This window comes from Carcharodon carcharias, chromosome 17, assembly GCF_017639515.1.
Source record: "Carcharodon carcharias isolate sCarCar2 chromosome 17, sCarCar2.pri, whole genome shotgun sequence".
NCBI lineage: Eukaryota > Metazoa > Chordata > Chondrichthyes > Lamniformes > Lamnidae > Carcharodon > Carcharodon carcharias.
Genome location: NC_054483.1, coordinates 29,371,368 through 29,399,160, shown reverse-complemented (window position 1 = coordinate 29,399,160; position 27,793 = coordinate 29,371,368). Strand labels below are relative to the sequence as shown.

General features: G+C 43.8%; 1 protein-coding gene across 1 annotated transcript in view; it reads left to right on the top strand.

The window, feature by feature from the left end:
• Window positions 1–27,070, top strand: part of LOC121290171 (adhesion G protein-coupled receptor A2-like) — a 241,134-nt gene extending 214,064 nt beyond the window's left edge. Inside the window, exons 12-19 of the mRNA XM_041210423.1 lie at window positions 144–335; window positions 417–624; window positions 9,955–10,163; window positions 11,557–11,684; window positions 13,134–13,257; window positions 18,623–18,768; window positions 20,090–20,179; window positions 21,923–27,070. Of these exons, the coding sequence (XP_041066357.1) occupies window positions 144–335; window positions 417–624; window positions 9,955–10,163; window positions 11,557–11,684; window positions 13,134–13,257; window positions 18,623–18,768; window positions 20,090–20,179; window positions 21,923–23,099 (2,274 nt within the window). The 3' untranslated portion in view covers window positions 23,100–27,070. The remainder of the gene's footprint in view (window positions 1–143; window positions 336–416; window positions 625–9,954; window positions 10,164–11,556; window positions 11,685–13,133; window positions 13,258–18,622; window positions 18,769–20,089; window positions 20,180–21,922) is intronic.
• Window positions 27,071–27,793: the final 723 nt, after the last annotated feature.

The following is a 27,793-nucleotide window of genomic DNA, read 5'->3' as shown; positions in this document are numbered from 1 at the left end:
TAGCAGATCAGGAGCATGAGGGAGATGATGTTTTTATAGGAAAGGAGCTGGAGTTTAAGGACAGAGAGAGAGATGAGATGAGATTTAGCTCTGACTATCTTAGCTCAATGTCACATTCCACAGCTGCTGCTGTTCTATTCCAGGTTTCTGGAAACATTGCCCTGGAGGCGTTCCTGGTCAAGCCAGCTGGATATATGGGATTGAGCTGCACGGCATTCCAGAGGAAGCATCAGTTCACCAACATTGACAGACAGGCTGAAGGGACTGAACCCCAACTTAGCTTCCGCTGTAGCACTGGCAATCTCAACAGCTCTTTGAAAAACTTCCCCATCAAGGTAACTAGCTATACTGGATCTGACTGTGAGTGAAACTCTACCCCATATGTTGTGACACATTGCTTCTTTCTGCCCCTCCAGAATAGTATTGCCCTGGCATCAGTCCAGCTGCCTCCTTCTCTCTTTTCCCGCTTGCCCACAGCCCCAGTTCTTGCCAACTCCAGTTGCCAACTGCAGTTTGTGGTGTTCCGCAATGGGAAGCTCTTCCCCAGTACTGGCAACTCCTCCAACCTCGCCGACAAGGGGAAAAAAAGGAGCGTCTCGACACCCGTCATCTTCACCGGAACAGGTGAGCTGATACAGGCAGGTTGGGAACAGTACTTTGGTTACCCAGGTGAGGGGCAGGCGACTGAATGTTGGAACAAAATGAAAACAGAAAATGCTAGAAATACTAAACAGGTCAGGCAGCATCTGTGGACAGAGAAACAGAGTTAATGTTTCGGATTGGTGACCTTTCATCAGAACTGTATGTTGGAGCATGAATCATTGCACTGCAAGTCCAAACCTTGACCTCCTCGACCACCATTTGGACTGCTCACCTGGCATCATCCAGCTGGTTTGAATGGGAAACCTGGTTCAGCAAAGTCCAGCTCACCTCTCAAACATCTGTGCAATTGGGTAATCAACCAGTGGATGTGCCGGGGAAAGTGCAGTGGAACAGAGCATCTGGTGGACACAGGAAACGAGGTGTTGGCCCTTAAGTCACCCAGATCCCTCTGAATCTCAAAGCTCTGTAATCCCTCACCATTTAGGTAATAAGCTTTTTTGTTCTTCCTGCCAAAATGAACAATTTCACATTTGCCCACATTACGCTCCATTTGTCAGGTCTTTGCCCACCTATCTATATCTGTTTGTAGCCTCCTTACGTCCTATTCATAACTTATTTTCCTACCTATCCTTGTGTTGTCAGCAAATTTAGCAACCACACCTTCTGACCCTTTGTCCAAGTCATTTATATAAATTGTAAAATGTTGAGGTCCCAGCACTGATCTCTGAGGCATGCCCCCCGTTACATCCTGTCAACCAGAAAAAAGACCCATTTATGGCTACCCTCTGTTTCCTGTTACCTAGCCAATCTTCAATCCATGCCAATATGTTACCCCCTACACCATGAGCTTTTATTTTCCACAGTAACCTTTGATGTCACACCTTATCAAATGCCTCCTGGAAATCTAAGTACAGTGTATCTACTGGTCCCCCTTTATGCACACACTCCTTCAAAGAACTGCAATAAATTGGTTAAACATGATTTCCCTTTCACAAAACCATATTGACTCTGCCTGATTACCTTGAATTTATCTTTGTGCTCTGTTATAACATCTTTAAGAATAGCTTCTAACATTTTCCCTATGACAGGTGTTAAGCTAACTGGTCTGTAGTTTCCTGCTTTCTGTCTCCCTCCCTTTTTGAATAAAGAAGTTACATTCACTATTTTCCAATCTAGAGAATTTTGGAAAATTAAAACTAACACATCAATTATCTCACTAGCCACTTCTTTCGACCCTAGGATGAAGTTCATCAGGACCAGGGGATTTGTCAGCCCACAGCTTCAACAAGTTGCTCAATACCACTTCTCTGGTGATTGTAATTTTCTTGAGTTCCTCCCTCTCTCCCATTTCTTGATTTATAGCTATTTCTAGGATGTCACTCGTATCCTCTATAATGAAAACTGATGCAAAATACCAGTTCAATTCATCTACTTTGTTAACTCTTTTCTTATTTAAATATCTATAGAAACTCTTACCATCTGTCTTTATATTTCCAGCTAGCTTTTGTACATTAACTTTTCCCTCCTTATTAATCTTATTGTCATTCTTTGCTGTTTTTTATATTCTGTCCAAACTTCTGACCTACCACCCTCTTTGTGCAATTATATGTTTTTTCTTTAAGTTTGATACTGCCTTTGGCTTTTTTTGTTAACCATGGATGGTAGGTCCTCCCCTTGGAAATTTTCTTCCTCATTGGAATATATCTATTCTGAAATAGCCCTTTAAATGTCTGTCACTGCATCTCTATGGACCTATCCCTTAACCTCATCTGCCAGTTCACACCAGCAAGCTCTGCTTTCATGCCCTCATAATTGCCCTTAGTTATGTTTACAATGCTCGTCTTGGACCCACTATTCTCTCCCTCAAACTGAATGTAAAATTCAATCATATGGTGATCAATGGTGGAGGGGCTCAATGGCCTGCCCCTATTCCTAAGTTTCAAGACATGTTATGTAAAAAACGTTTTTCTTGGACTCAACAGTAAGCAGGGGCTGGAGGAGACTGACAGAGAGAGATAGACAGTCAGGTGGCGAGGACAATCTAGACTGGGCAAAGGTCCCCAGGGATGTTTGAAGCCTTCAGTGGGTGTGAAACTGAGCTGCACTAGCCAGTAAGATCCCAGGACTGGGACTTGGATGTTAATGTCTTGTTAATTACATGGTTAAGGTTTGTTGGTGTCATTGTTAATGTTAGGAGAAACGGATGAGTGGGTATTCGTTGTCTTTGAGCACACATAAATAGGGGACATCTGGATTCTGGGTTGAGTGTGAGGAAAGCTGTGAGACTGAACAAGTCAATAAAGTCTCTTTATAAAGAAATTCTCTATGTCTTGGTTTTCACTTCACAAATGGACAATTAACAATGGACTTCACTGGAGTTCCCTGATCTCAGTCAGCGTGTGCTTCAATTGGCCTGAGTGCCTCAGGCTGAAGGAGTTGAAAAGCCACCATTGCTTGTGCTCTTGATTTCTCCAGTGGCCTCTCCTGCTGGAAGTATACTGATGCTGCTGGGAGTGTTACTGATGCTGCTGGAAATATTACTGATGCTGCTGGGAATGTACTGATGCTGCTGGAAATGTTACTGATGCTGCTGGGAGTGTTACTGATGCTGCTGGGAGTGTACTGATGCTGCTGGAAATGTTACTGATGCTGCTGGAAGTGTACTGATGCTGCTGGAAATGTTACTGATGCTGCTGGGAGTGTACTGATGCTGCTGGAAATGTTACTGATGCTGCTGGGAGTGTTACTGATGCTGCTGGAAGTGTACTGATGCTGTTGGGAGTGTACTGATGCTGCTGGAAATGTTACTGATGCTGCTGGGAGTGTACTGATGCTGCTGGGAGTGTACTGATGCTGCTGCAAGTGTTACTGATGCTGCTGGGAGTGTACTGATGCTGCTGGAAGTGTACTGATGCTGCTGGGAGCGTACTGATGCTGCTGCAAGTGTTACTGACGCTGCTGGGAGTGTACTGATGCTGCTGGAAGTGTACTGATGTTGCTGGAAGTGTACGGATGCTGCTGGAAATGTACTGATGCTGCTGGGAGTGTACTGATGCTGCTGGAAGTGTACTGATGCTGCTGGAAGCGTACTGATGCTGCTGGGAGTGTATTGATGCTGCTGGGAGTGTACTGATGCTGCTGCGTGTTATTGATGCCGCTGGGAGTGTACTGATGCTGCTGGAAGTGTACTGATGCTGCTGGAAGCGTACAGATGCTGCTGGAAATGTACAGATGCTGCTGGAAGTGTACTGATGCTGCTGGAAGTGCACTGATGCTTCTGGAAGCGTACTGATGCTGCTGGGAGTGTATTGATGCTGCTGGGAGTGTACTGATGCTGCTGGAAGTGTACTGATGCTTCTGGAAGTGTAGTGATGCTACTGGAAGCGTACTGATGCTGCTGGGAGTGTACTGATGCTGCTGGAAGTGTAGTGATGCTGCTGGAAGCGTACTGATGCTGCTGGGAGTATACTGATGCTGCTGGAAGCGTACTGATGCTACTGGGAGCGTACTGGTGCTGTTGGGAGCGTACTGATACTGCTGGAAGCGTACTGATGCTGCTGGAAGCGTACTGATGCTGCTGGGAGTGTACTGATGTTGGTGGAAGTTTTACTGATGCTGGTGAATGACATTGAAAACCTTGTTAACTGTTGGATTTCCTTTTTCGTTGGAGAACGTGAGTTGAAGGAAGGAAAAACAGGACACCACTTTGGGAGGGACAGAAGATGAAGTCAGTCAGCAAATGGCACAAAGCTTGGGTTTTAAAAGACTTTTAAATTGAAGGAGGGTCAGCCACATAGACCTCAGAGAGAAAGGCTGGGATAAAGTGTGTGAGAGAGAGAGAGAAAACATGTTTATACAGGACCTTAAAAGTATCAGAGACATCCCAAATTACTTCACAACCAGCGAAGTAATTACTTGGAATCTAGTTACTGTTGTACTGTAGAAATTGTGTCAGCCAAGTTGTGCACAGCAAGATCCCATGAACATCATTGAGATAAATTCCAATCAATTTTGTTTGAGGAGGGAAGTACATACAAAACATAAGAGATTGTGCAAATTCTGTCACCCACTCTTCTGCCTTTCATCCTAGAAAGTGGCTATAGGAGTTTAAACCCTTCCTGTGCCTCCTGGTAGATGGTTAAGTGCTGGTCTGAGACATTGGAGCAACATGACTCCCAGGGGGAATTTAAAAAACGTTTGGGGACAATGTACCTATAATTGTTCACTCTTAAGACATGCTACACTGGGCTATTCACTATATTTTTGGTCAACCGGCATTTTATGGGAGAAATGCTGTAACCTGATGCATCACACAGCGAGTTCTTGATTTCAGTAATGCTATCAGAGGATGGGCACTTTAGAAAAAGGGAATTAAAAACATAACTAATGCACTTGTATTAAATTTTAACTGAGGTCATTTCAGTTATGTGGAAGTTGAGTCAAAATAATGCAGCATTCTTTCCAGAGAAGAGAGGGACTTGATTCTTTCACAACCTCAGGCATTGCAAAGAGCTTTACAGTCATTCAAGTACTTTTGAAATGAATTCACTGTTGTAATGTAGGAAATGTGGCAGCCAATTTCCCACACATAACAAGCTAATAATGCCCAGATATACCATTTAATGATATTGGTTGAAGGATCCATGTTGGCCAGGGCACTGGGTGGGGACGTGCAGAATTCTTTTCCTTCAAAATCGTATCACAGGATCTTTTGCACCTGTCTGAAAGGGCAGACAATGTACCAGTTTCACCTGGAAGACAACTTCTTCAAAAGTGCAGCATCCCTCAGTACTGTACTGGAGTGTTTGCCTAAATGTAGGGGTGGAGTGGGGCTTGAACCAACAATCCCCTGATACACAGGGTATAGTTCTATTCACTCAGTCACATTGAGAGGAGCAAGAAAAGAGGGGAAACACAGACTTCGAGCTTGGTCAATGTTACATGGTGGCAAAGACCATGAATACATCCTGCTGAGGCTCACAGCTGTAGGGGTGGGCCATGTGTTTTAAATGGACACTAGTGCAGTGAAAGCAAACTCACAGTCCTATGCTAAAATGCTTAGGGTAATGAACATCAGAAAATATCAGCAATATTAATATACCACAACTTACTGCCCATATTTGACAGCTACATACTGATATTAATATGCTACTATGCATACATTTTAAAAAATAAATGTTGTACTTTAAATATAAATACAATGAGTTTAACTTGTACAGATAATTAAAATGAAAAAACAGCAGTCATTTAAATACCACAAAAATGTGCAGTAATACTTGCCTCAGTCTTTCAGTGGATAAAAGATGATAAATGGACACCCTGTGTAAGACAGTAAGATTAGTATTTAACTCCCCTGCTAGTTCATCATATAAAGGTTAATGAACTGGACAAAGAAACAGTTGAGGCACTGACATTGACCTCAGCATTCCTGGACAAGTGATAGGGATTAAGAAACAATGGCCAGCATGTCTGTTCCTGATTGCTATCCATCAACCTCTGTTGGAAAGTTGAGCGTAAATTGGTCAGGGTAAAAGTAATCATTCCCCCCATCACACATGGTCATGAGAAAGATAACTGGGGAGCCACATTTTTTTTATTGTTTCATGGGATGGGGCGTCACTGGCAAGGCCAGCATTTGTTGCTCATCCCTCGTGGCCCTTGAATTGAGTGTCTTGCTAGGCCGTTTCAGAGGGCAGTTCAGAATCAACCACATTGTTATGGGTCTGGAGTCACATGTAGGCCAGACCAGCTAAGGATGGTAGATTTCCTTCCCTGAAGGACATTAGTGAACCACTTGGGTTTTTTTCATCACCATGATGGTAGTTTCATGATCATCATTACTGAGACTAGCTTTATATTCCAGATTTTATTAATTGAATTAAAATTCCATCAGCTGCCATGGTGGGATTTTACCCCATGTCCCCCAGAGCATTAGGCCAGGTCTCTGGATTACTATGATAAAAACAAAAAAACTGCGGATGCTGGAAATCCAAAACAAAACAGAATTACCTGGAAAAACTCAGCAGGTCTGGCAGCATCGGCGGAGAAGAAAAGAGTTGACGTTTCGAGTTCTCATGACCCTTCGACAGAACTTGAAGGGTCATGAGGACTCGAAACGTCAACTCTTTTCTTCTCCACCAATGCTGCCAGACCTGCTGAGTTTTTCCAGGTAATTCTGTTTTTGTTTTCCTCTGGATTACTAGTCCAGCCACATTATCACCACACCACCCTCTTCTCAACTGGCTCCATTTACAAGCGATGGAGTAGAAAACAAAGTCATTAGAAAAGGCACGTTAAAACATGTTGGAAGATTGCAGAAGGGTTCTTATTGCAAGTTGTGCCGTGAGCTTAAAGGATGAATATCAGACAGAATGGGCAAAAGAATCAGAGGGAAAATGAGGAGCAATCCTTTGATGCAGCCAATTGTCAAGCCCCACCTGAAAGAATAGCAGCAGATTGAATAGTAACTTTGAAAAGGTAATTGGACAAATACTTTGAAGGGGTGAAAATTACAGGGCTACAGGGAAAGAGCAGCATTGAGTGGGACTATTTTTATAGCTCTTTTAAAGAGCTGACACAGCTGCAAAGGACCAAATGGCCTCTGGCATCATAGGATTCTGTTTCCAATTGATTTGACCTCAATCTTTTCCATCACTTCATTAACTTAACAATCAGTGCCCAAGGATGTTTGACCACTTTCTTCAACTCCTCCCTTAATTTAGTCTGAGACAATGTATAAATAAATGCCGGAAACACTCAGCAGGTCCGGCAGCATCTGTGGAGAGAGAAACAGAGTTAACCTTCCAAGTCCTTATGACTCTTCTTCAAAACGTTAACTCTGTTTCTCTCTCCACAGATGCTGCCAGACCTGCTGAGTTTTTCCAGCATTTTCCTTTTTTATTTCAGATTTCCAGCATCCGTAGTATTTTGATTTCATCATATATAAATAAATGTGTTTGTTTAGCAACTCAAAAGTTGAAGCATAAATCCAACTTCATGGAAAATACCTTGTGGGCCTTAGAAACCACAGAGCATAGGAAGGGTTATAAAGCTATTAATCGAAAAGTGTAAAAAGCATGCCATCCACAACAGTAGAAAGGTGCCTAAAACAGCAAAGAGTAAAATGATGGATTTTCTTTGGCTCTCCATCTCTGTATCATCACACCATTCATTGTTGCCATCACCCCAAAGTCTCCTGTGGACTCTACCAACCACTAAAATGTGTCTGACCATCAGGGCATTGAGCAGCAAGATGAGGAAGAGTGGAAGACCCGGGGTTAAAATAGAATCAAGCCACACAAATGCCCGCCATCCGAGTGTATTAAAGTAGTTTTGATGTGCAGCACGAAACCATGGCACATTATTATTCATGTCCAGAGATGTATCAGTAAAGTACATGGGAATATTTTTTACGAGGAATAACGTGCGCGCAGCTGCTAGAATTGTAACCGTAGTTTTCTCTGCACAATATCTTGATCTCAGTTTCTGACAACTAATGGTCACAAATTGATCAAAGGTGAAAGAAACAGTTAACCAGTGGGAATTGTCAGTGGAGACAAAGAGCAGGGCTGATTTGAGACTACTCACAGCGGTGATGACCAAGAAGCAATATGGAAATAAATGTTATTAATCTGAGTCAATATGACATCAAAGATAATCATTATTAGATCAACTGCTGTCATGGCAACCATGTGGTATGTGACACACATGGAGAGACCACATATCCCTTGGGACAGGATGATCATTGCAACCAAGTTGACTGTTAAGAAAGAGAAACAAAGGGATTTACTGATCAGACTTACTACGAGTTGACTTATCTGAAAGCTACTGCTCTGACAGAAATTAAATTATATAGAATTATATGGACATACAGAACAGAAACAGACCACTTGGCCCAACTAGTCTGTGCCAGTCCTCCTCCCACTCTACTTCATCTCACCCTATTGGCATATCCTTTGACTCCATTTTCCCTCAGTTGTATATCCAGCCATCCTTGAAAAGATCAGTGCTACTTGCATCAACTAGTCCATGTGGTAGCAAGTTTCACATGCTCGGCACTCCCTGGGTAAAGATGTTTCTCCTGAATTAGCAGTGATTTACTAATGACTGTCTCTCCTTTGTGACCACAGCTTTGATTCCTTGTGCACAATTAAATAAAACAAAATACAACTTAAAAAGAACTTACATCTTTATAGCACCCTTCATGAAAACCTCACAACATCTCAATGTGTTTCACACCCAACAAAGGACATTTGAAATGTATCCACTGTTGTAATGTAGGAAATGTGGCAGCCAATTTATACACAAGCTCCTGTAAAGCAGCATTGAAATAATGACATATAATTTGTTTAGAGATGTTGACTGGCGAATAACTATTGGCCAGGACACGAGGTAGAACTGCCATGCTATTCTTCAAAATAGTACCATGGCATCTTTTATCTCCAGCTGAAAGTGCAGACTGCTTCAGTTTAATGTTTCATCAAAAGGCAGCACCTCAGGAAGTGCAGCATTGCCTCCATACTGTATGAGGAGGATCAGCCTGAATTATATGTTGAAGTCTCATGAGTGGAATTTGAACCCAGCCCTCTTGGCTTCGAGCTCGGAGTGTGATGATCAAGACACAGCTGACACTTTCAATGCAATAATCTTTAAATAGGAAGGAGAAACTGAAACTCTTATTGAGTAAAAGCAAGAAACTAACAGCTTGAGAGATGAAAAAGGAACCATGAATGGTGTAAACCTGAAGTAAAAAGAACATAAAGATAAATCATGCTGGAAATGAACAGCAGCTCAGTCAGCACCTGAAATTGAAAAAAATCGGTTAATGGTTCTGAGGAAGAGTCAGTCACCCATTTACCAGAAAGTTCCTGCTTTGACCAGGAACCTGAACAGCCACAAGAACAGGGTAGTAAATGTCTTCTATCTGCAAAATTATCACCCATTGCACTTCCTTTGAGCAATGATGTCCATTTCTGCTTCAGGCATTGACTCTGCCTGATTCACTGATCGAAACACTCCAGCTAGCTCCTGACTGTTTGCTCCAGTTGGTGAAACAAACAAATGAAGACAGTCATTTCTAACGCACTTTAATTTGCTCGGAAATGCTCGGAGATTTGAATGTAGAACTTTGTGAAGCAACCCCCCCCCGGGACCTGGGACTGCTACACACTGAGCCACAGCTCTCACTAATAGAAGCTGAGTTGAAGAAAGCGTTTGAGCTCCCCTGAGGAGGGGGGATCGTTTAGCAAGCTAGCGGTATGGCAGGTTCAGTTGAGGAGCCTTGAAGAGTAGAAGCTGCTGATTCGTCTGGATAATTTCATTTCTTTTTTTTTCTATATTGGTGCTATTCAGATGGTTGCGGAGTGAACGAGGCCACCGATCCCATCCTGGTCTCCCTGCGTCACTGGCAGTTGGGTGAGGACCAGGTGGCAGCGCATTGGAACTTTGACCTCCTCGACGGCTTTGGAGGCTGGCAGGCAGAAGGATGCCAAATAGCGCACGCCAAAGTTAATATCACCACCATGTGGTGCCACAAGTTCAGTAACGTCGCTGTACTGAAGGTGAGGAGATGCTGGAAGTATGGGCAGTGCAGGCACAAAGTAGGTATCTATCAGCACAAAGTTACAAGAACCTGTTTGGGACTTTGCATTCGTCACTCAAAGAGACTAATGAGCGGTGGTTCCTTTGTTAAATATTAGGATCCTGCCTGAGATTAATAACCAACTCATTGCGAAGCCCATATTCTAATTCGCACTAAGTCCTGTTTACCCATCATTTCCCATGCTTGTTGACCTGCGTTGGCTCCTGCTTTGGGAGCATCTTGATTTTAAAATTCTAACCCTTCCTCTCAAATCCCTCCATGGCCTCACTCCTCCCTGTCTTTGTAACCTGCTTCAGCCCCACAACCCTCTGAGATCTCTGCGTTCTTGGCCAGGGAGTAATTAGCTTTGTGGCTGTTGGAGGTAGCAGCTAGATTTGAGGGTAGATGTGGGCTGGTTCCTGGCTACTCTTGGTCAGGAAAAGATTGGTTTCTCCTTGTCTGTGCCAAGGCCTGGAGCACAGGATGGGAAGTGGTGGAAAAGGATGTGAAGCAGGAAATTGTGTAGACGTAACCACAACTTTGGGCTTATGTCACTTTGCAGGAAGTGAAGACCGAGGTGGGGTTGGGAGTCATTGAGGCATTTCACAGGTCTTGGGATGTTGAGCACCTCCCACATTCATGACTTCCACCACCTAGATGGAGAAGGGAAGCATAGAAACACTGCAACCTCCAAGCTTCACTCCAAACTAGACACACAATCCAACTTAGATGTGTGTGTATATATATATATATATATATATATATATCAGCAATCTTTCATTGGCCCTTGAGTTTAGTAGATTAAAGCATGGCTTAATGTGGTGCTAAAGGTGATTAAAGGATAGATTAATGTTATTTCCTCAGGTGGAAAAGTGCAGAACAAGGCAACATAACCTTAAAATTTGAGCCAGGCTGTTCAGGAAGCACTTACTTACATAAAGGCTAGTGGAAACCTGGAACTCTCTCCCCCAAAAAAGCTAATGAGGTTGAGGGTCAATGTAAATTTTATAACTGAGATTGATAGATTTTTGCTGGGAAGAATATGAAGGGTTACAGAACCAAGACTGGTAGATGGAGTTAACCTAGAGATCAGCAGTGATCTAATTGAATGGTGGGACAGGCTTGAGGGGCTGAATGGTGTCCTCCTGGTCCAATGTCACTGCTTAAAATCCTGGTACTTCCAACCTAACAGCTGAGTCACAGCAATGACTCCAGCAGTTTAAGAAGGCACAGCATCACCCCTCAAGGGCTACTAGCCATGGGCAATAAAGTCTGGCCTTGCCACTTACACCAGGATTAAAAGAATGCACCTGGAGGGAGGTTGTATTGCATTTAATTGTGCAATTTATTGCTTCATTATGTTTTCCTTCCAGAAAACGAGTAACCAGCCTGCTCCAGTTCATGGAAACATGCAGGTTCTACACCCTATTATCTACACCTGCACTGTTGTTCTCTTACTCTGCCTGTTCACCGCCATCATCACGTACATCCTAAAGCACAAGTAAGTTACCAACTGCACCTTGTGTGCCAAGGGCCGAACAGAATATGCTTGTAACTAGGTTACGTAGAACGTACAGCACAGAAACAGGCCATTGAGCCCAACTGGTCCATACTGGTGTTTGTGCTCCACACAAGCCTCCTCCCAACCTACTTCATCTCACCCTATCAGCATACCCTTCTACATTCTGGACTGTGTCAAGATTGAATCTGGCACATGGGACTGCTGCCACTTGCACCCTGTTACTCCCAAAATCACATTCCCTTTGGCAGGTTATGAAAAGCTTCCAACACAGAACGAAGCTTGGTAGCTCAGTATCTTGAAGAGGCTCAAGACCTGGGAAACTGGTATCAGTCTTCAAAAGGCCCACTTTGGTCTGAACACTGGCATCTACCTCTCTCCCCCATTCCTTCCAGGAGATTCTTAAAGGCCGCCACCCCAGCCTTGGTGCTCTCATACGAAGATACGAATTAGGAGCAGGATTTGGCACTCGACCTCTCGAGCCTGCTCCACCATTCAATCAGAGCATAGCTGATCTAATTATAACCTGGACTCCGCATTCCTGCCTACCCCTGATAACCTTTCACCCCCTTGCTTATCAAGAACGCATTACACTCGATAAACAGTTTGATATGTTGTGGGCATTAAAGGGGAAGGGACATTGCCAGCTGTTGTCCCCACTCCAAAGGTGTCACCAAATGTAGTGCAGGCTGGGCTATTTATGGGAAGGTGGTAATGTCACTGGACCTGTAATCCAAAGACCGAGGCTAATGCCCTGGCGACATGGGTCCAAATCTCCCCATGGCAGCTAGTGGAATTTGAGCTCAATTTATCAAATATGGAATTAAAGCTAGTCTCAATAATGGTGACCATGAAACTATCATCAATTGTTCTAAAAACCCATCTGGTTCACTAACGCTCTTTAGGGAAGGAAATCTGCCATCCCTCCCTGGTCTGGCCTACATGTGACTCCAGACCCACAGCAACGTGGTTGACTCTTAATTGCCCTCTGAAATGGCCAAACAAACTTAGTTCAAGGGCAGTTAGGGATGGGTAGCAAATGCTGGCCTTGCCAGCGATGCCCACATCCCATGAAACAATTTTTTAAAAACTCAGGATAGGAAGACCATCATCTGCAATGTCCCCTCCCGGTCACACAGCATCTTGACTTGGACATATATTGTCCTTTTCTTCATCATCATTGGGTTAAAGCCCTGGAGTTCCTTACCTAACAGCACTGTGGGAGCATCTTCACCACATGGACTGCAGAAGTTCAAGAAGAAGGCAACTAGGAATGAGTAATGAATAGCAGCCTTGCCAGCGATGCCTATGACTTGGGAATTAATTGTTTAAACATTCATACTTTTGTTGTTGAACTGGGGGTTTCAATCAAAATGCTTAGACGCTGTTTATGTGTGTCATTTAATATCATAATCTTGCTGCTTTTTCCAGCACGATCCAAATTTCCAGGAAGAATTGGCACATGTTGCTGAACCTCTGGTTTCACATCTCTATGACCTGTGCTGTGTTCGCTGGGGGCATCAATCGTACAGAGTATGGACTGATCTGCCAAGTGGTGAGTGCAGACTGAGTTTGTGATTTCTAAACTGAGCTGTTTGTGTGCTGCAGTCTCTATTTATGTACACAGATGTTGCACTCCAGAATCACAGCCAAAATTAGAAGAGAGAGCAAGTGAGTCTGGAAGGCATAGAAATTATAGACCAGTTAAGGCACAAGGGAGTTTAGCAAGGTTGGATGGCATGTACTTTAATGCAAGGAGTCTGACGAATAAGGCAGATGAGTTGAGGGCACAAATTAACACATGGAAGTACGATGTCATTACTGTCACAGAGACATGGTTGAGAGAGGGGCAGGATTGGCAGCTCAATATTCCAGGATATAGGGTCTTCAGGCGAGACAGGGAATGAGGCAAAAGAGAAGCGGGTATCGCAATATTGATCAAGGAATCAAGGGATGACATCTTAGAAGGCTCCTCAAATGAAGCCATATGGGCAGAACCGAAAAACAAAAAAGGAGCAATTGCATTGCTGGGAGTGTACTATAGGCCCCTAAACAGTCAGAGAAATAGAAGAGCAGCTATGTAGGCAAATTTCAGAGAAGTGTAAAAATAATAGGACAGTAATAGTGGGGGATTTCAACTTCCCCAACATTAACTGGGTTAGTCATAGTGTGATAGATTTACAGGGAGCGGAATTCTTAAACTGCATCCAGGAGAGCTTTTTAAGCCAGTACGTAGAAGGTCCTACAAGAGAGGGGATGGTCCTGGACTTAATTTTAGGAAATGAAACCAGGCAAGTGGTCGAGGTATCAGTGGGGGAGCATTTTGCAGATAGTAGCCATAACTCCGTTAGATTCAAGGCTATTATGGATAAGGACAAGGATGGGCCAGAAATCAGAGTTCTAAATTGGGAGAAGGCCGATTTTAATAAGATCAGATATGATTTGGCCAGAGTGGACTGTGAGCAGCTACTTTTAGGTAAATCTGCGTCAGAGCAGTGGGACTCATTCAAGGAGGAAATAGGAAGAGTACAGGGCCAACATATTCCAGTAAAGACAAAGGGTGGGACCAATAAATCCAGGGAACCCTGGATGTTGAGGGATATACAGGATTGGATAAAGAGAAAAAGGGAGGCTTATGGCAGATACCGAGGGCTCAAAACAGCAGAAGCCCTAGAGGAGTATAGAATGTGTAGGGGGGAACTTAAAAAGGAAATTAGGAGAGCAAAAAGGGGGCATGAAAAAACATTGGCAGGTAAAATAAAGGAAAATCCAAAGTTATTTTACAAGTACATAAGAGTAAGAGGATAACTAAGGAAAGAGTAGGGCCCATTAAGGACCATAGTGGTAATTTGTGTGTGGAGCCGGAAGATGTAAGTAGGGTTCTAAATGAATACTTTGTGTCGGTGTTCACAAGTGAGAGGGATGGGGTGGGTATGGAAAATCAGGCAGAAGGACTGTAATATAATTAAATAAATTAGCATAGAAAGGGAGGAGGTTCTAAGTGATCTGACAAGCTTAGAGGTAGATAAATCTCCAGGCCCGGATTAAATGTATCCTAGGCTGATGAGTGAGGCAAGAGAGGAGATAGCAGGGACACTGGCAATAATTTTCAATACCTCTTTGGCCACAGGAGAGGTGCCAGAAGACTAGGGGACAGCCATTGTGGTACTATTATTCAAGAAGTGAGGAAGGGATAAACCAGGAAACTACAGGCCAGTCAGTCTAACCTCAGTGGTGGAGAAACTATTGGAAGCAATTCTGAGGGACAGAATTAATCTACACTTGGAGAGGCAGGGATTAATCAAGGAGTGTCAGCATGGTTTTGTTAAGGGGAGGTCATGTCTGACCAATTTGATTGAATTTTTCGAAGAGGTGACCAGGTGTGTAGATGAGGGCAATGCACTTGACGTGGTCTACTTGGACTTCAGCAAGGATTTTGATAAGGTCTCTCATGGGAGACTGATAACAAAGGTAAGAGCCCACAGGATCCAAGGCAATTTGGCAAATTGGATCCAGAATTGGCTGAGTGGCAGGAGGCAGAGGGTGATGGTCGAGGGGTGTTTTAGTGACTGGATGCCTGTGTCCAGTGGGGATCAGTGTTGGGTCCCTTGCTGTTTGTGGTATATATAAACGATTTAGACTTGAATATAGGAGGGTTGATCAGTAAGTTCATGGATGACACGAAAATTGATGGGATGGTAAGTAGTGAGGAGGATAGCCTTAGATTACAGGAGGATATAAACGGGCTGGTCAGATGGCTGAACAGTGGCAAATTAAATTTAATCCGGATAAGTGTGAGATGATACACTTGGGCAGGACAAACAAGGCACGGAAATAGATGATGAATGGTAGGACCCTGGGAAATACAGAGGATCAGAGGGACCTTGGTGTGCATGTCCACTGGTCCCTTAAGGTGGCAGGACAGATCGATAAGGTGGTTAAGAAGGCATATGGGATACTTGCCTTTATTACCCGAGGCATAGAATATAAGAGCAGGGAGGTTATGCTGGAACTGTATAAAACACTGGTTAGGCCACAGCTAGACTATTGCGTGCAGTTCTGGAATCCGCATTATAGGAAGGATGTGATTGCACTAAAGATAGTGCAGAGGAGATTTATCAGGATGTGCCTGGGCTGGAGAGTTTTAGTTATGAGGAGAGATTGGAAAGACTAAGGTTATTTTCCCTGGAGCAGAGGAGATTGAGGGGGGAACATGATTGAGGTGTATAGAATTATGAGGGGCATAGATAGGGTAGACAGGAAGAAACATTTCCCCTTGGTGAAGGGATCAATAACCAGGGAGCATAGATTTAAGGTAAAGGGCAGGAGGTTTAGAGGGGATGTGAGGAAGATTTTTTTCACCCAGAGGGTGGTGGGAGACTGGAACTCACTGCCTGAAAGTGTGGTAGTGGCAGAAACCCTCATGACATTTAAGAAGTATCAGGATGTGCATTGCGATGCCATGGCTTACAAGGCTATGGGCCTAGTGCTGGAATAGTTAGGTATACGTTTGACCAGCGCAGACTCGAAGGGCCTTTTTCTGTGCTGTAGACCTCAATGACTTTATGTCAGACTTGGCCACACATGATGGGTACTTCTGAGCCATTGTCTACAACATTCCAGCCTGCAAAGTTCCTTTACCAGACAACAAATACACTCTGAGTGTTCTGAGCCTTTGTTCACTGCACAATAATTTGTAGTCTTGCAGTATTCACGATAAAGCTGAGCATCAGAATAATGCATTGCATGACATAACACTAGTACCCTTTGTAAACAATCTATTATTGATCTACTGTGAGCAACACCACAGAGATCCACTAATATATACAAGCTATTAATAGGCATGTACCTCCTGTCAATTGAACACTTACGTCCTGTAACACTCCCCTGTCACTTTATTTCCATACCTGTCTCTCACAGTGAATAATCTGCAGGTTTTTTCATACAACCCTGTTGAGTCCTCCTGGTGCCTGCTCCTCTATTCAAGGCACTCTTTCACTATCCTCCTCATAGCTGAACCTGCTATATCTCCAGAGTTAAGGAGAGCCTCTGTGGAGAGAGAAGTAGAGTTCATTTTTCAGTCATTGATCTTTCCTTTGCTTGCAATCCTGGTCATCATCCTAGCTGTACATCGTACTGCATTTCCTTACCTCAGTAGGTCGCAGTCACATGTTAAGCACATAAAGTGTGTTCCTGGGATACTTGGCTGTATAACTTCTCTTAGAAATGGGAGTGGCCCTTGCTGAAGGAGCTTCGTATTAAATGGTCTGATCCAGATGATCATTAATAATCATTTGCAGTATAAGTGCAGTAAGCGCCTTAATTAACAGAGGTTTTGATGTTTGGTACTGGAAAAGGCCTTTAGGAAATTTGATTGAGACCTGCCTTGGACACTTCAGTGATGCCAAGTTGATTGCTCGGTTGGGCCTGCTTCAAGGTAAACTCACTGCCAAACCTGCTTTGGCCATTTCAAAGAATGGACCTTGGAGTTGAGACCAGCCACAGGTAGTTCAGTGGATTGGATTGAAATGAAGTGAAATCCGTGGCAGCTTTAGATGGATTTCTGAAGCCATATCAAGAGGTTGTGTCGAACCGCAGTGCCCATTTGCCATTCCTTGCCAAGGCCCAGGTGAGACGGTGCCGGAGTGGGAATATCACTGGACCAGGGATCCAGAGGCCGAGGCTAATGCTCTGGGAATAAAAGAAAAACACTGCAGGTGCTGGAAATCTGAAATAAAAACAGAAAGTGCTGGAAACACTCAGTGGGTCTGGCAGTATCTGTGAGGGGAGTTAACATTTCAAGTCCAATCTGACCCTTTGTGGGAATGTTCTTGTGCTCGGAAGAAGAATCATGTTGAACTTGAAACATTAACTCTGTTTCTCTCTCCACAGATGTTGCCAGACCTGCTGAGTGTTTCCTGCACTTTCTGTTTTTATTTTATGTTATACATATATATATATTATATTATGTTATGTATATGAAATATTTGATTTTATAATGCTCAGGGGGCCTGGGTTCAAATCCCACCATGGCAGCTGGTGGAATTAAAATGTGATGAATAAATCTGGAATTAAAAGCTAGTCTCAGTAATAGTGACCATGAAACTATCGCCAATTGTCTTAAAAACCTATTTCATTCACTAATGTCCTTCTGAGTAGGAAATTTTACCTACTCTGGCCTACATATGACTCCAGATCCACAGCAATGTGCTTGACTCTTAACTGCCCTCTGAAATGCCCCAGCAAGCCACTTGGTTCAAGGACAATTAGGGATGGGCAGCAAACGCTGGCCTTGCCAGCGAGGCCCACATCCCGTGAAAGAATAAAGTGAGAGAGGTGAGCTTGCAATGGTGCTGAAGCAGGAAGTCTGCCACCAGCATCATGTTTGTCTCAGCTGTGACTCAGTGGGAGGCATTCATGCCTGTGAATCAGAAAGCTGCGGGTTCAAATCCCATTCCAAAACATGAGCACATAATCCAGGCTGACACCACCAGTGCAGGACTGAGAGGGTACTCCAATGTTGCAGCTGCTGTGTTTCAGATGTGATGTTAAATCAAAGTCCTTCCACCCTCTCAAATGGACATTAAAGATCCTCTGGCAGTATTTCAAGGAGCAGGGGAGTTCCCCCTGGTGTCCTGCCCAATCAACATCACTAAAATGGATTGTATGCTCATTATCACATTTGTGTTTGTGGGAGCTTGCTATGTACAAATTGGCTGCTGTATTTCCTACATTAGCGTAAAACGCTTTGGGATATCCTGAGGTTATGAAAGGCGTTACTGAAATGCAAGTTCCTTGTATGGGTGGCAGGATCTTTCTTTTCTGCCCACTGTTTCGAGGGACACTGTTCTTTGATGCCATCATCCAGTCGCCTGCAACTCCAGGTTTCTGCAGTAAATTAACTCGTCTTCTCTTCACAGATTGGAATTGTTCTACATTACTCATCCCTTTCCACCCTACTCTGGATTGGAGTATCGGCAAGAGTCATTTACAAGGAAGTGACACAGAAGGTGCATCGACAGCAGGAACTTGAGTTGCCTCCACCAGCCCAGCGCCCAATGCTCAGGTACAGCATTTCCAATCCAGGGTAAAGACTCAACATTAATGGCTTCAGGAGGTTTCATTTTAGGAGGATTGAGTGAAATTGTTACAGGAAGGGAATCTGTGCTTTTCTTTAATATTTTGCTGCTCATGAGCTCCCTGAGAACATGAGAGATTGTCACATCCCCCCAGAGAACCCTGGAGACTAACAGCTCATAATGATACCATTAGCTGTCTACTTTCTTCTTAATGGCTCTCTCTGTGCTCTTGGAAGCTGATCCTCTGGCTCTTTCTCAATTAACTTAGTCTTTCTGACTTTTCTTCTCTATTCCTCATCCAATCCTGCTGTGCATTAGTCCCAGTTTTTCAGATTGGACACTTTCTGTAGCTATCTTGTCCAGCCCTCTAGCCATGTGATAACTGAATCAATACACCCCCTTGTCCTGTCTATCATTGGCACCATAAAGACCTAGTTCTTTTGAATTCTTAATAGATTTGAAGAAACAGTCTTTAAACAGCCTCATCAATTACTTTTTGCTGTTTCAATTCTTAATCATTTCTCAAGTGTTCATGTCCTTGGTCTCACTGACTTTCATGCTAACTGGAGTTATCAGTAAACCCAGCTCCTTACAAAGCACAAGAAGGACCTGTTTTTATCTCAAGAACTCTTATTCCTCCCGCAACGATTAAGTTGGTCCATAACTTGAATTCTCTTCTGACACCTCTCCCATATTTCTAGGTAGATTTCAAGAGAAAGTCTCTCTCACCTGTTACTCGCAATCTCCCTCCACCATTGCAACCTTTCCTAATCTTTTTGATAACATTTAAGTCAATAATTCCCTAAATTGACCTCTTCCTTAACTTTTTCAGTTTCAAAAATGCTGTCAAATCACCCTTCATCATCCTGACATCATAGTTTATTGAAGTAACACCTCATCATGCTACTTTCTACTCTGAGTGTTTCTCATATCCTCAAACAGTGTATGTGTGTGTATGAGAGAGTGTCCGTGAATGTGTGTGTGTGAGTATTTGTGTGTGTGTGTGTGTGTGTGTGTGTGTGTGTGTGTATGTGTGAGTGCGTTTGTGAGTGAATGTGTGTTTGTGAGAGAGAGTGTCTATGAATGTGTGTGTGTGATTCCTCATGTCCCTTGGTTTTTCTTCTATTTGTAACTTCCAGGCTTCTGAAACTGGGGTTTTGTCTCACTACAACCTCCTGTATAATCTTGCCTTCTCCTTTTCATTTTCTTTTTGAAGCTGCTGGTGTCATGTGTTCGTGGCCTGCCATTTGTGCCATGCTTGTTCGAGACTCAGCCTGGATCATGAATGTGTTGCCTTTTTCTGTGCAGGTTTTATCTCATTGCTGGAGGCATTCCCCTCATTATATGTGGGATCACTGCAGCGGTCAATCTGCACAATTACAGCGACTACAGTCCTTAGTGAGTATCCATCCAAGGTTGAGTAGGCAAGCGTGTTTACTCAGCTCCAACCATTGTTGGGTTTTACACTTCTATAAATGCAAACTCTTTCTCACCTTTCTTCTTTCAAATGGATCGTACTACTCATTGTCTTTTGTCCCAAGATCAAAAACAAGCTACAATACTCTAATTTTAATTTGATCCATTCCAAAAGTAGATTATTTATTTATTTATTTATCTATTTCACAATCGCCACAAATCTCAAAGCACTTGGACAGTCAATGAAGTATTTTTGATGCAGTTGCTGTTGTTAACTCCAGACTTGACATCCCAATGCTGTTCTGGCTGGCCTCTCACCTTTCACTCTCCATAACATGAACTCATCCAAAACTCTGCTGCCTGTGTCCTGACACACGCATGTTGTGTTCACCCATCATCCCCTGTGCTTGCTGACCTCGGTCACTCCTGGTCCAGCAGTGCCTCAATTTTAACATTTTAAAAAATTCTTTCATGGGACGTTGCTGACACTGGCTGGGCCAGCATTTATTGTCCTTCCTAATTGGCCTTGTGAAGGGGGTGGTGAGCTGCCTTCTTGAACTGCTGCAGTCCATGTGGTGTAGGTACACCCACAGTGCTGTTAGCGAGGGAGTTCCTTTCCCTTGTGTTCAAATCCCTTCATGGCCTCCCCCTCCCTGGCTGTTCAGCCACACAACCTCTCCAGGATCACTGCACTCCTCTAATTCTGGCCTCTTAAGCATTCCTGATTTTGATGCGGCATGCAGCCATGTGTGTGCCTCTCGAGCTCCGAAATTCCCTCCCTAAACCTCTCCATCTCTCAAGATGCTCCTAAGGCTTTTGATCAGATTTCTGGTCACCTATCCTAGTATCTGCTAATGCAGCTTAAAGTTTCTGTATAAGTTTAAGTTGTTGTTGGCATTTTGAAAGCAATGGGAACCTGGGATTTATAAACAATGGTATAGAGTACAACAGCAAGGAACCGAACACTAAATCTTTCTAAGACACTGCTCAGGCCCCAGCTGTGCCCAATTCTGGGCACCGCACTTTAGAACGGATGTCAAAGGCTTGGAGAGGGTGCAGCAGAGATTTACCGGAACGCAGTGAGGAATGAAGAACCTCAGTTAAGTGGAGAGACGAGAGAAACTGGGAATGTTCTCCTGAGAGCAGAGAAAGTGAACAAGAGTTTATTCGGAGAGTTGTTCAATAGTCCGTTGGGTTTTGCTCGAGAAAATAGGGAGAAACTGTTTTGATTGGTGAGTGACAAGAGGTTGCACATTTATGTTAAGTGACAGCAAACTACTGGGGAGATGAGAATTTTTTTCAGGCAGCAACTCATTATGATCTGGAATTCCCTGTCTGAAAGTGCAGTTGAAGCAGATTCAGTCGTATAATTGAGAAGGAAATTGGATAAATACTTGAAAAGGAAAAAGTCTTGCCGGACTTGGGGGAAAAGAAGAGGGATGGGACCAATTGGATCGATCAAAGAGGCAGCAAAGGCATAATGGACTGAATGGCCATGCTGTACAGTTCTATTGTTGCAGCATGGGTGCACATAGTTGGCACTGAGAGTGGGTGATAGTTGGTGCAGGAGGGATTTATCTAGTACTTGGAGGAAAAAGACAATGTGGAGGGGAGCGCATATATATATTTATATATACATAGTGTATAATTATCTATGTAACCTCCTGTCCTGCGTTTATGGGACAAGCATATTAACTGTTGTTGTATTTTTTCCACCCTCTGAAGCTGTTGGTTGGCCTGGAAGCCAAGCCTGGGGGCGTTCTATGTGCCAGCAGGATTCACGGTGCTCGTCAGCTGGATTTACTTCCTGTGCACTGCCCTGCATCTTCGGTGCTACCCACGAAGCAAGGATGAAGGTCAAGGGTTGCCGGAGGGTGACCAGCACCTGGGGGTCAATGGCATCCACCTAACTGACTCGGGATCAGCCTCCTGCGGCTCTGGGAGTCCTTCGCTGGCCACTGAGAATGAATATTCCTTGGAAGCTCAGCTCTGGGCGCTGATATCCACCCAGTTCCTCTTTGTTGCCCTTTGGACTTTCGGGGCCCTCTCTGTCTCCCAGGGACAGTCTTTCAACGTCTTGTTCAGCTGCCTGTATGGAGTGGCAGCAGTCGGGCTGGGCCTCTTAGTGTTGATCCACCATTGCCTCAAGCGCCAGGATGTCTGCAGGCCCTGGTTACCCTGTACACGATCTCAGAGCCACTCAGCTGCTCCAGGTGCTGCTGGGAGCATGGGGCCTCAGCTGTGGCTGCCAGGCTGGAATGCTGAGATCCCGCACACCAATAAGTCTTCCACGCTCGGCAGCAACTACTCAGGTGCTGGGCAGTGCAAGGTGACCAACCTGCAGGCAGCCCTGAACCAAAAGGACTACACCAGCCCCAAAACGCCGTCACTCTGTGGTGAGCCAGAGCAGGACACAAAGGAGGTCCAACCATGTGGGAATAGCGTGCCAGCGGGCAGCCGCAACCACAAAACCAGGACTAAGCCGCACCGGGACAGCAAGCATCATCGGTTAAAAGCACTGAAGGGGGCTGCCTCGGAGGCAGCCTCCAGCGAGAATGGTAGCCAGCCAGAGAGCTGCCCAAGTAGTCATGCCAGTCAGCTGAGCAGCAGTGGCACAGGGAGAGGGCTTGGTGAGCTGGAGGCCAGCATGACCCCTTCCGAGGGGAGTGACAGTAGCAGCCAGCCCCAAGGCTGCAGCAGGGGGCTGCAATGCAGTATCAGTCGGGACAACTTGAAGCAACCCAGTCCCTTCGAGAAAGAGGTCAAGAGAAGATCTTACCCATTGAACATGGCCAATCAAAATGGTGCGCTAAAGGGGAGCAAGTATGATATCAGTCTCTTTGGCACTGATGGAAACCCCTCTATAAACACCAGCTTGTGGAAGAGCGAAACTACTGTGTAGTTCATTTCTACACTCGAGAGAGATGTTTCCAAACTAATATTTAACCAAAGCAAGGCTCTCATTCTGGAGTAAAACAGAATTACTTAAAAGAAAAAATGCACCAAAACAAGCTGTATTTGTAACAAGCTCTTTATTTAACCAGCAAAGACTATGGGGTGAGGGGCCTGCCCAGGCTTGGGGCCCCCTTGCTCCAGTTATCTTTCACAATCACTTTATAATCTTTTATATTCGATGAGTTCACTGAAAGAAATGCTGAATGAATGTCTGAGTATCTGAGTGGTTGGCCTGCTCAAACAAACTCCAGCAGAAGATTGAAGTCCAATGAAAGCAGAACCTGAGCAGAACAGGAATGGTTCCCATTTTTTTCAGAGATAGTGCAAGTAAAGGTGTGGTGTAAAAGTTCTGTATTCCCCTGACTGAAATGAGAGCTTTATGTACTGTTCAGAGGGATACGGTCAGGAACATATGATGGGTGGCAGAGAATGAGGCTGAAGCTTGAAGCTTTTGGTTCCTTTCTGGCAGCTGGGGTGACTGCACGTCTTTGAGACCAGTGTCTCATTTATCCCAGTGAATCTCTCTCCAGAATGGGTCTTCAACCCATTTACATTTCATGTTAGTCCACATCTCGATCACACTTGGGGGTGAAAACATTCCTCTCCCCAAAATTCTTTCTTACCCCTAACTTCCCCATCCAAACCTGCATTCTCTGAGGTCTTGTGCCTTCATATCAGCCAAAGACTAATTTAGATCAGTTTTGATCACTTTTAATTAGGTGGATCCCCTCCCCCCACACACACTAACGCTACGACTCAACTCACTTTGAAATTCATCAGTCAACTGCCAGCAATATGCTGTCAGAGATAGCGAGGGTCCAAGGGATCATGAATTGCAAAGTTCTCTCTTTTCCGAGTAGAATACAGCGATAGAGAGAGATGAGAGAAGATGACATCAGTATAGACCTGGCAGGCCAAACAGCCCTTTTCCCTGTGCTGTAAATTCTGTGTCTAAAAAGACTAGCAGTTTTAGTAAACATTCTGTGTAATTAAAGTTCCTTAGATCTGTTCCCACCTGTAACATATTGAAGTATGGAGTGAGATGGTGGTGTAGTGGTATTGTCACTGAACTGGTAATCCAGCAGCGCATGCTCTAGAGACATGAGTACAAATCCCACCACGACAGCTGGTGGAATTTAAATTTAGTTAATAAAATCTGGAATATAAATCAAGTCTCAGTAATGGTGACCATGAAACTACCATTTAACTTTAAAAATTCCATCACTTTAGGGAAGGGAATTTCCCATCCTTAAGTCTATAGGTGACTCCAAACCCACAACAATATGATTGATTCTGAACTGCCCACTGAAATGGGCAAACCACTCAGTTCAAGGGCAATTTAGGATGGGCAACAAATGCTGTCTTTGCTGGCAATGGAAACAGCTGAGGTACAGCCACATACTAAGGCAATCTATACCCGTTTGGTGCACTTCAGACCTGTCTTGTTTTTTTGCAGTTCCTTATTCCCTTAGTAAGTCTCCTTGCACTACTATCCTGCCCATGGTATGTTCAAGGTGCCTCTCCCAGTCCCACATTGCTGATCTCCCAGCTCTATTTCCCAGAGGAGATGTGCATCTCCTGCACACCAAATGGAACAGCTCTCTCCCACACAAGTGCAAAAGACCAACGTGTCCCTCTCTCCTCTATTAAACAAGCTACTTTAGTCCAGATTCCAGTTTCAGCATCAAAGGGGTCAGCTACACTGAGACGGTGCTCTGATTTAGCACCCCATGTATCCAGTACACTCATGCTCTGATTTCAGTGAAATACAGTACGATTCACTTCTCTCTAATCATTCACTGCTCCCATTATTTAACAAAGGTTTCTTTGCTGTCTGTGATCCGAGGTGATTCCAGTATTACCTGAATAATTTCTAATTCTCCGGTGGTTTAGTGTCACAGAGTTGCCTCAGGTTGGCAATTCTCTGACTCCGGATGTCAACACTGAACTGGCCTCAATGCAAAGCCAATTGGTCCTGAAAATGACTGGTACAGGAGTGTGCAAAATGTGCATAACTGACCAGGACTGTAACCCATTGGTTAACCTTAGCCTTACCAACAGCCTCTGTTTGCTCATCCAGTCTTAAGCCAATGCTCTTCTGTTAACCAGCAACCAATCATTGAGCTGCACTTGGACCTGTCACGCAACTTCTTAGCCAGTCATATTTTAAAATACCTTGATGGGATCAAATTCTGACATTGTCTTTCCTTGTTTGATTTGTTTTTATTTCCAGGATTTTTCCTTATCCTGTTAACCAAAGGGAACCGCCCTCCCTCCACCCCATCTCGCTGTTTGTATATTGCTATCAGATATTGATTGATAATATATTGATATATACTGTTCTGATAGCAATATAGAAAGGGCTTCTGCTTAATAAAAATCAGGAGGGAGCTGCTGATGCACTTCACTAATGAATGACTTGTCTGCTGCACTAATCCCAAAATACCCGACCTCTTTTACCAGGGTTAGACTGTACCATTCAGAAACTTTGCACTCATAGCACAGCTTCTTTCCCTGTGGCCATTTTGCCTTAGAATATTATTCTTCTACAAGTGCCAAAGAGATATATAAATCTTACTGAGACATAGATTAAGAATGAGAACTGTGCATGTTGATTTAAAATGCATCTATGACATAATCCCTTTTTGTGTTCAATGAGTTGTACAAAATTGTCTATAAAAGGTTTAGCGAAGTGGTGCAAACAATCCTGGCACCAGATTCATCCGTCAATGCACCTTCTGGCTCGATGCCATTCTTCTCTTAGTTCAATGCCATTCTTGTGTTATGGTTCTGAGGTTGTGATACTAGCCCAGGAAATCTGATCGAGTTTTTGCTGATGGGTGTCCTGCCCTTTGAAGTCCATTCCCATCAGCACAATGTTCTGAGATGTTGAAGTAGGTGCACATGATGCAGGGAGGGGATCTGAGTGAGGCTGTGTGCTTACTCGGATTGACAAGACTCCAGGATTTACCTGAAATCGGCAGCAATTGAAAATTAATCTCCAGGACACTGCTAGGAGCAAAATACAAGAGAACAGCCTGGTGGCAATTGGACAACTATTTTTTCATTTCTTTAAATGCTTTTGTTTATTAATTATAAAAAATATTGAAGATGGGAAAAAAGTAGGCTGTTTGACTAAGAGTCAAGAATGATCTAATCGTGTAATGGAACATATGTACACTTTCTGAATTGGCTGTGAGATGGCAAGGTGGCTTGAGGATGAACATGTTGGGTGAATGATAGTGGGAGTGTGAAGATGAGGCAGTGAGAGGTGGGAAATCTCCAGGAATAGATGCAAACGCAGTTAACAACCCTAGTCCTGAATGCCTGAATATGTCGTGGACTCCTACCTCACTCCACAGAGTCTTCCCACAGACCCAAAGTACTAGCTTGGAACAAGAGTGTGTTATAAATGTAATGTCGAGCGTTTTGTTTAACTCAAACAATGACCTGGCTCCTGCTCGCTGCTGAATAGAGGAGGAGGGTGAGCGGGAGTATGGGTGGCATTTCCTGATTGCCCTGCACCATGTACATTCTGCCATTTTCCTGTCAATGGCTGTCGCTGTGGACAGCAAGGCAAACGCCACTTTTTGATGAGCCACCTATTGTGTCTTGCAAGGTCTCAGAAATTCCTGTGTCTTATAATTCAGGGTCATGGAGAGGATTTTTTGCTGGAGGGAGCAGAGTTTGGCTAGTTTGTTGCCCTGTTAATAGGCATGCAAGAGTTTCTGGGATTGTGGTGGTTTGACAACTTAGAGGAATTAAAGCCATTTTTCAGCCGAGTGTTCTGACCAACACTGCTTCATTCAGGTGACAATCACAATTCAGGGTTTGAATGTACAATCCTGGCTTCATTTGCTTTATTTATAATCATTTATTTCCATTTTATTTTCATTGAGAACCCTCTCAATATTGTAATAAGGACAAAAAGTGCTGGAAATACTCAGTTGGCCAGGCAGAATCAGTGGAGAGAGAAACGGAGTTCACCTTTCAGGTTGGTGACGTTTTATCTGTTGAAATTCCGATTCTGATGAAAGGTCACTGACCTGAAAGGTTAACTCTGTTTCACTGTCCACAGATGCTGCCTGACCAGCTGAGTATTTCCAGCATTTTCTGTTTCTATTTCAGACTTCCAGCATCCGCAGTATTTTGCTTTTGGATTTGTACTCTCAATATTGTCCTGATTCAGTTTGTTTTATCTTGTCAGAAATGACTGATTTCAAACAGCAGAATGTTGCAATACGAAAGGGGTGACCAACCAGTGTTATTGCTGATGTATTCTTCAGTAATCGATGTTATAAGCCATGTATCTGTGATTCTATTTACATTGTGTATTAGCAGATGTAAGTTCACACCAGCCAGAGCTTTCAGTGCCCCAGTCATTTTACTGATCGACTCCAACCATTCTTATCCAATGAGACGTAACTCTCTGCTCCCTACCTCTGTGCGTACACCAGAATCTCTTTGGACATGTGTTTAAAATCTTCACTCAGATGGTTAGGTTTTGGTTCCACACTGTCTTGCCACATTTTACGAAAACTCTGATGAAAAGTCATCAACCTGAAACATTAACTCTTTCTCTTTCCAAAGATGCTGCTTGAGCTGCTCAGTTTTTCCAGCATTTTCTGGTTTTTATTTCTG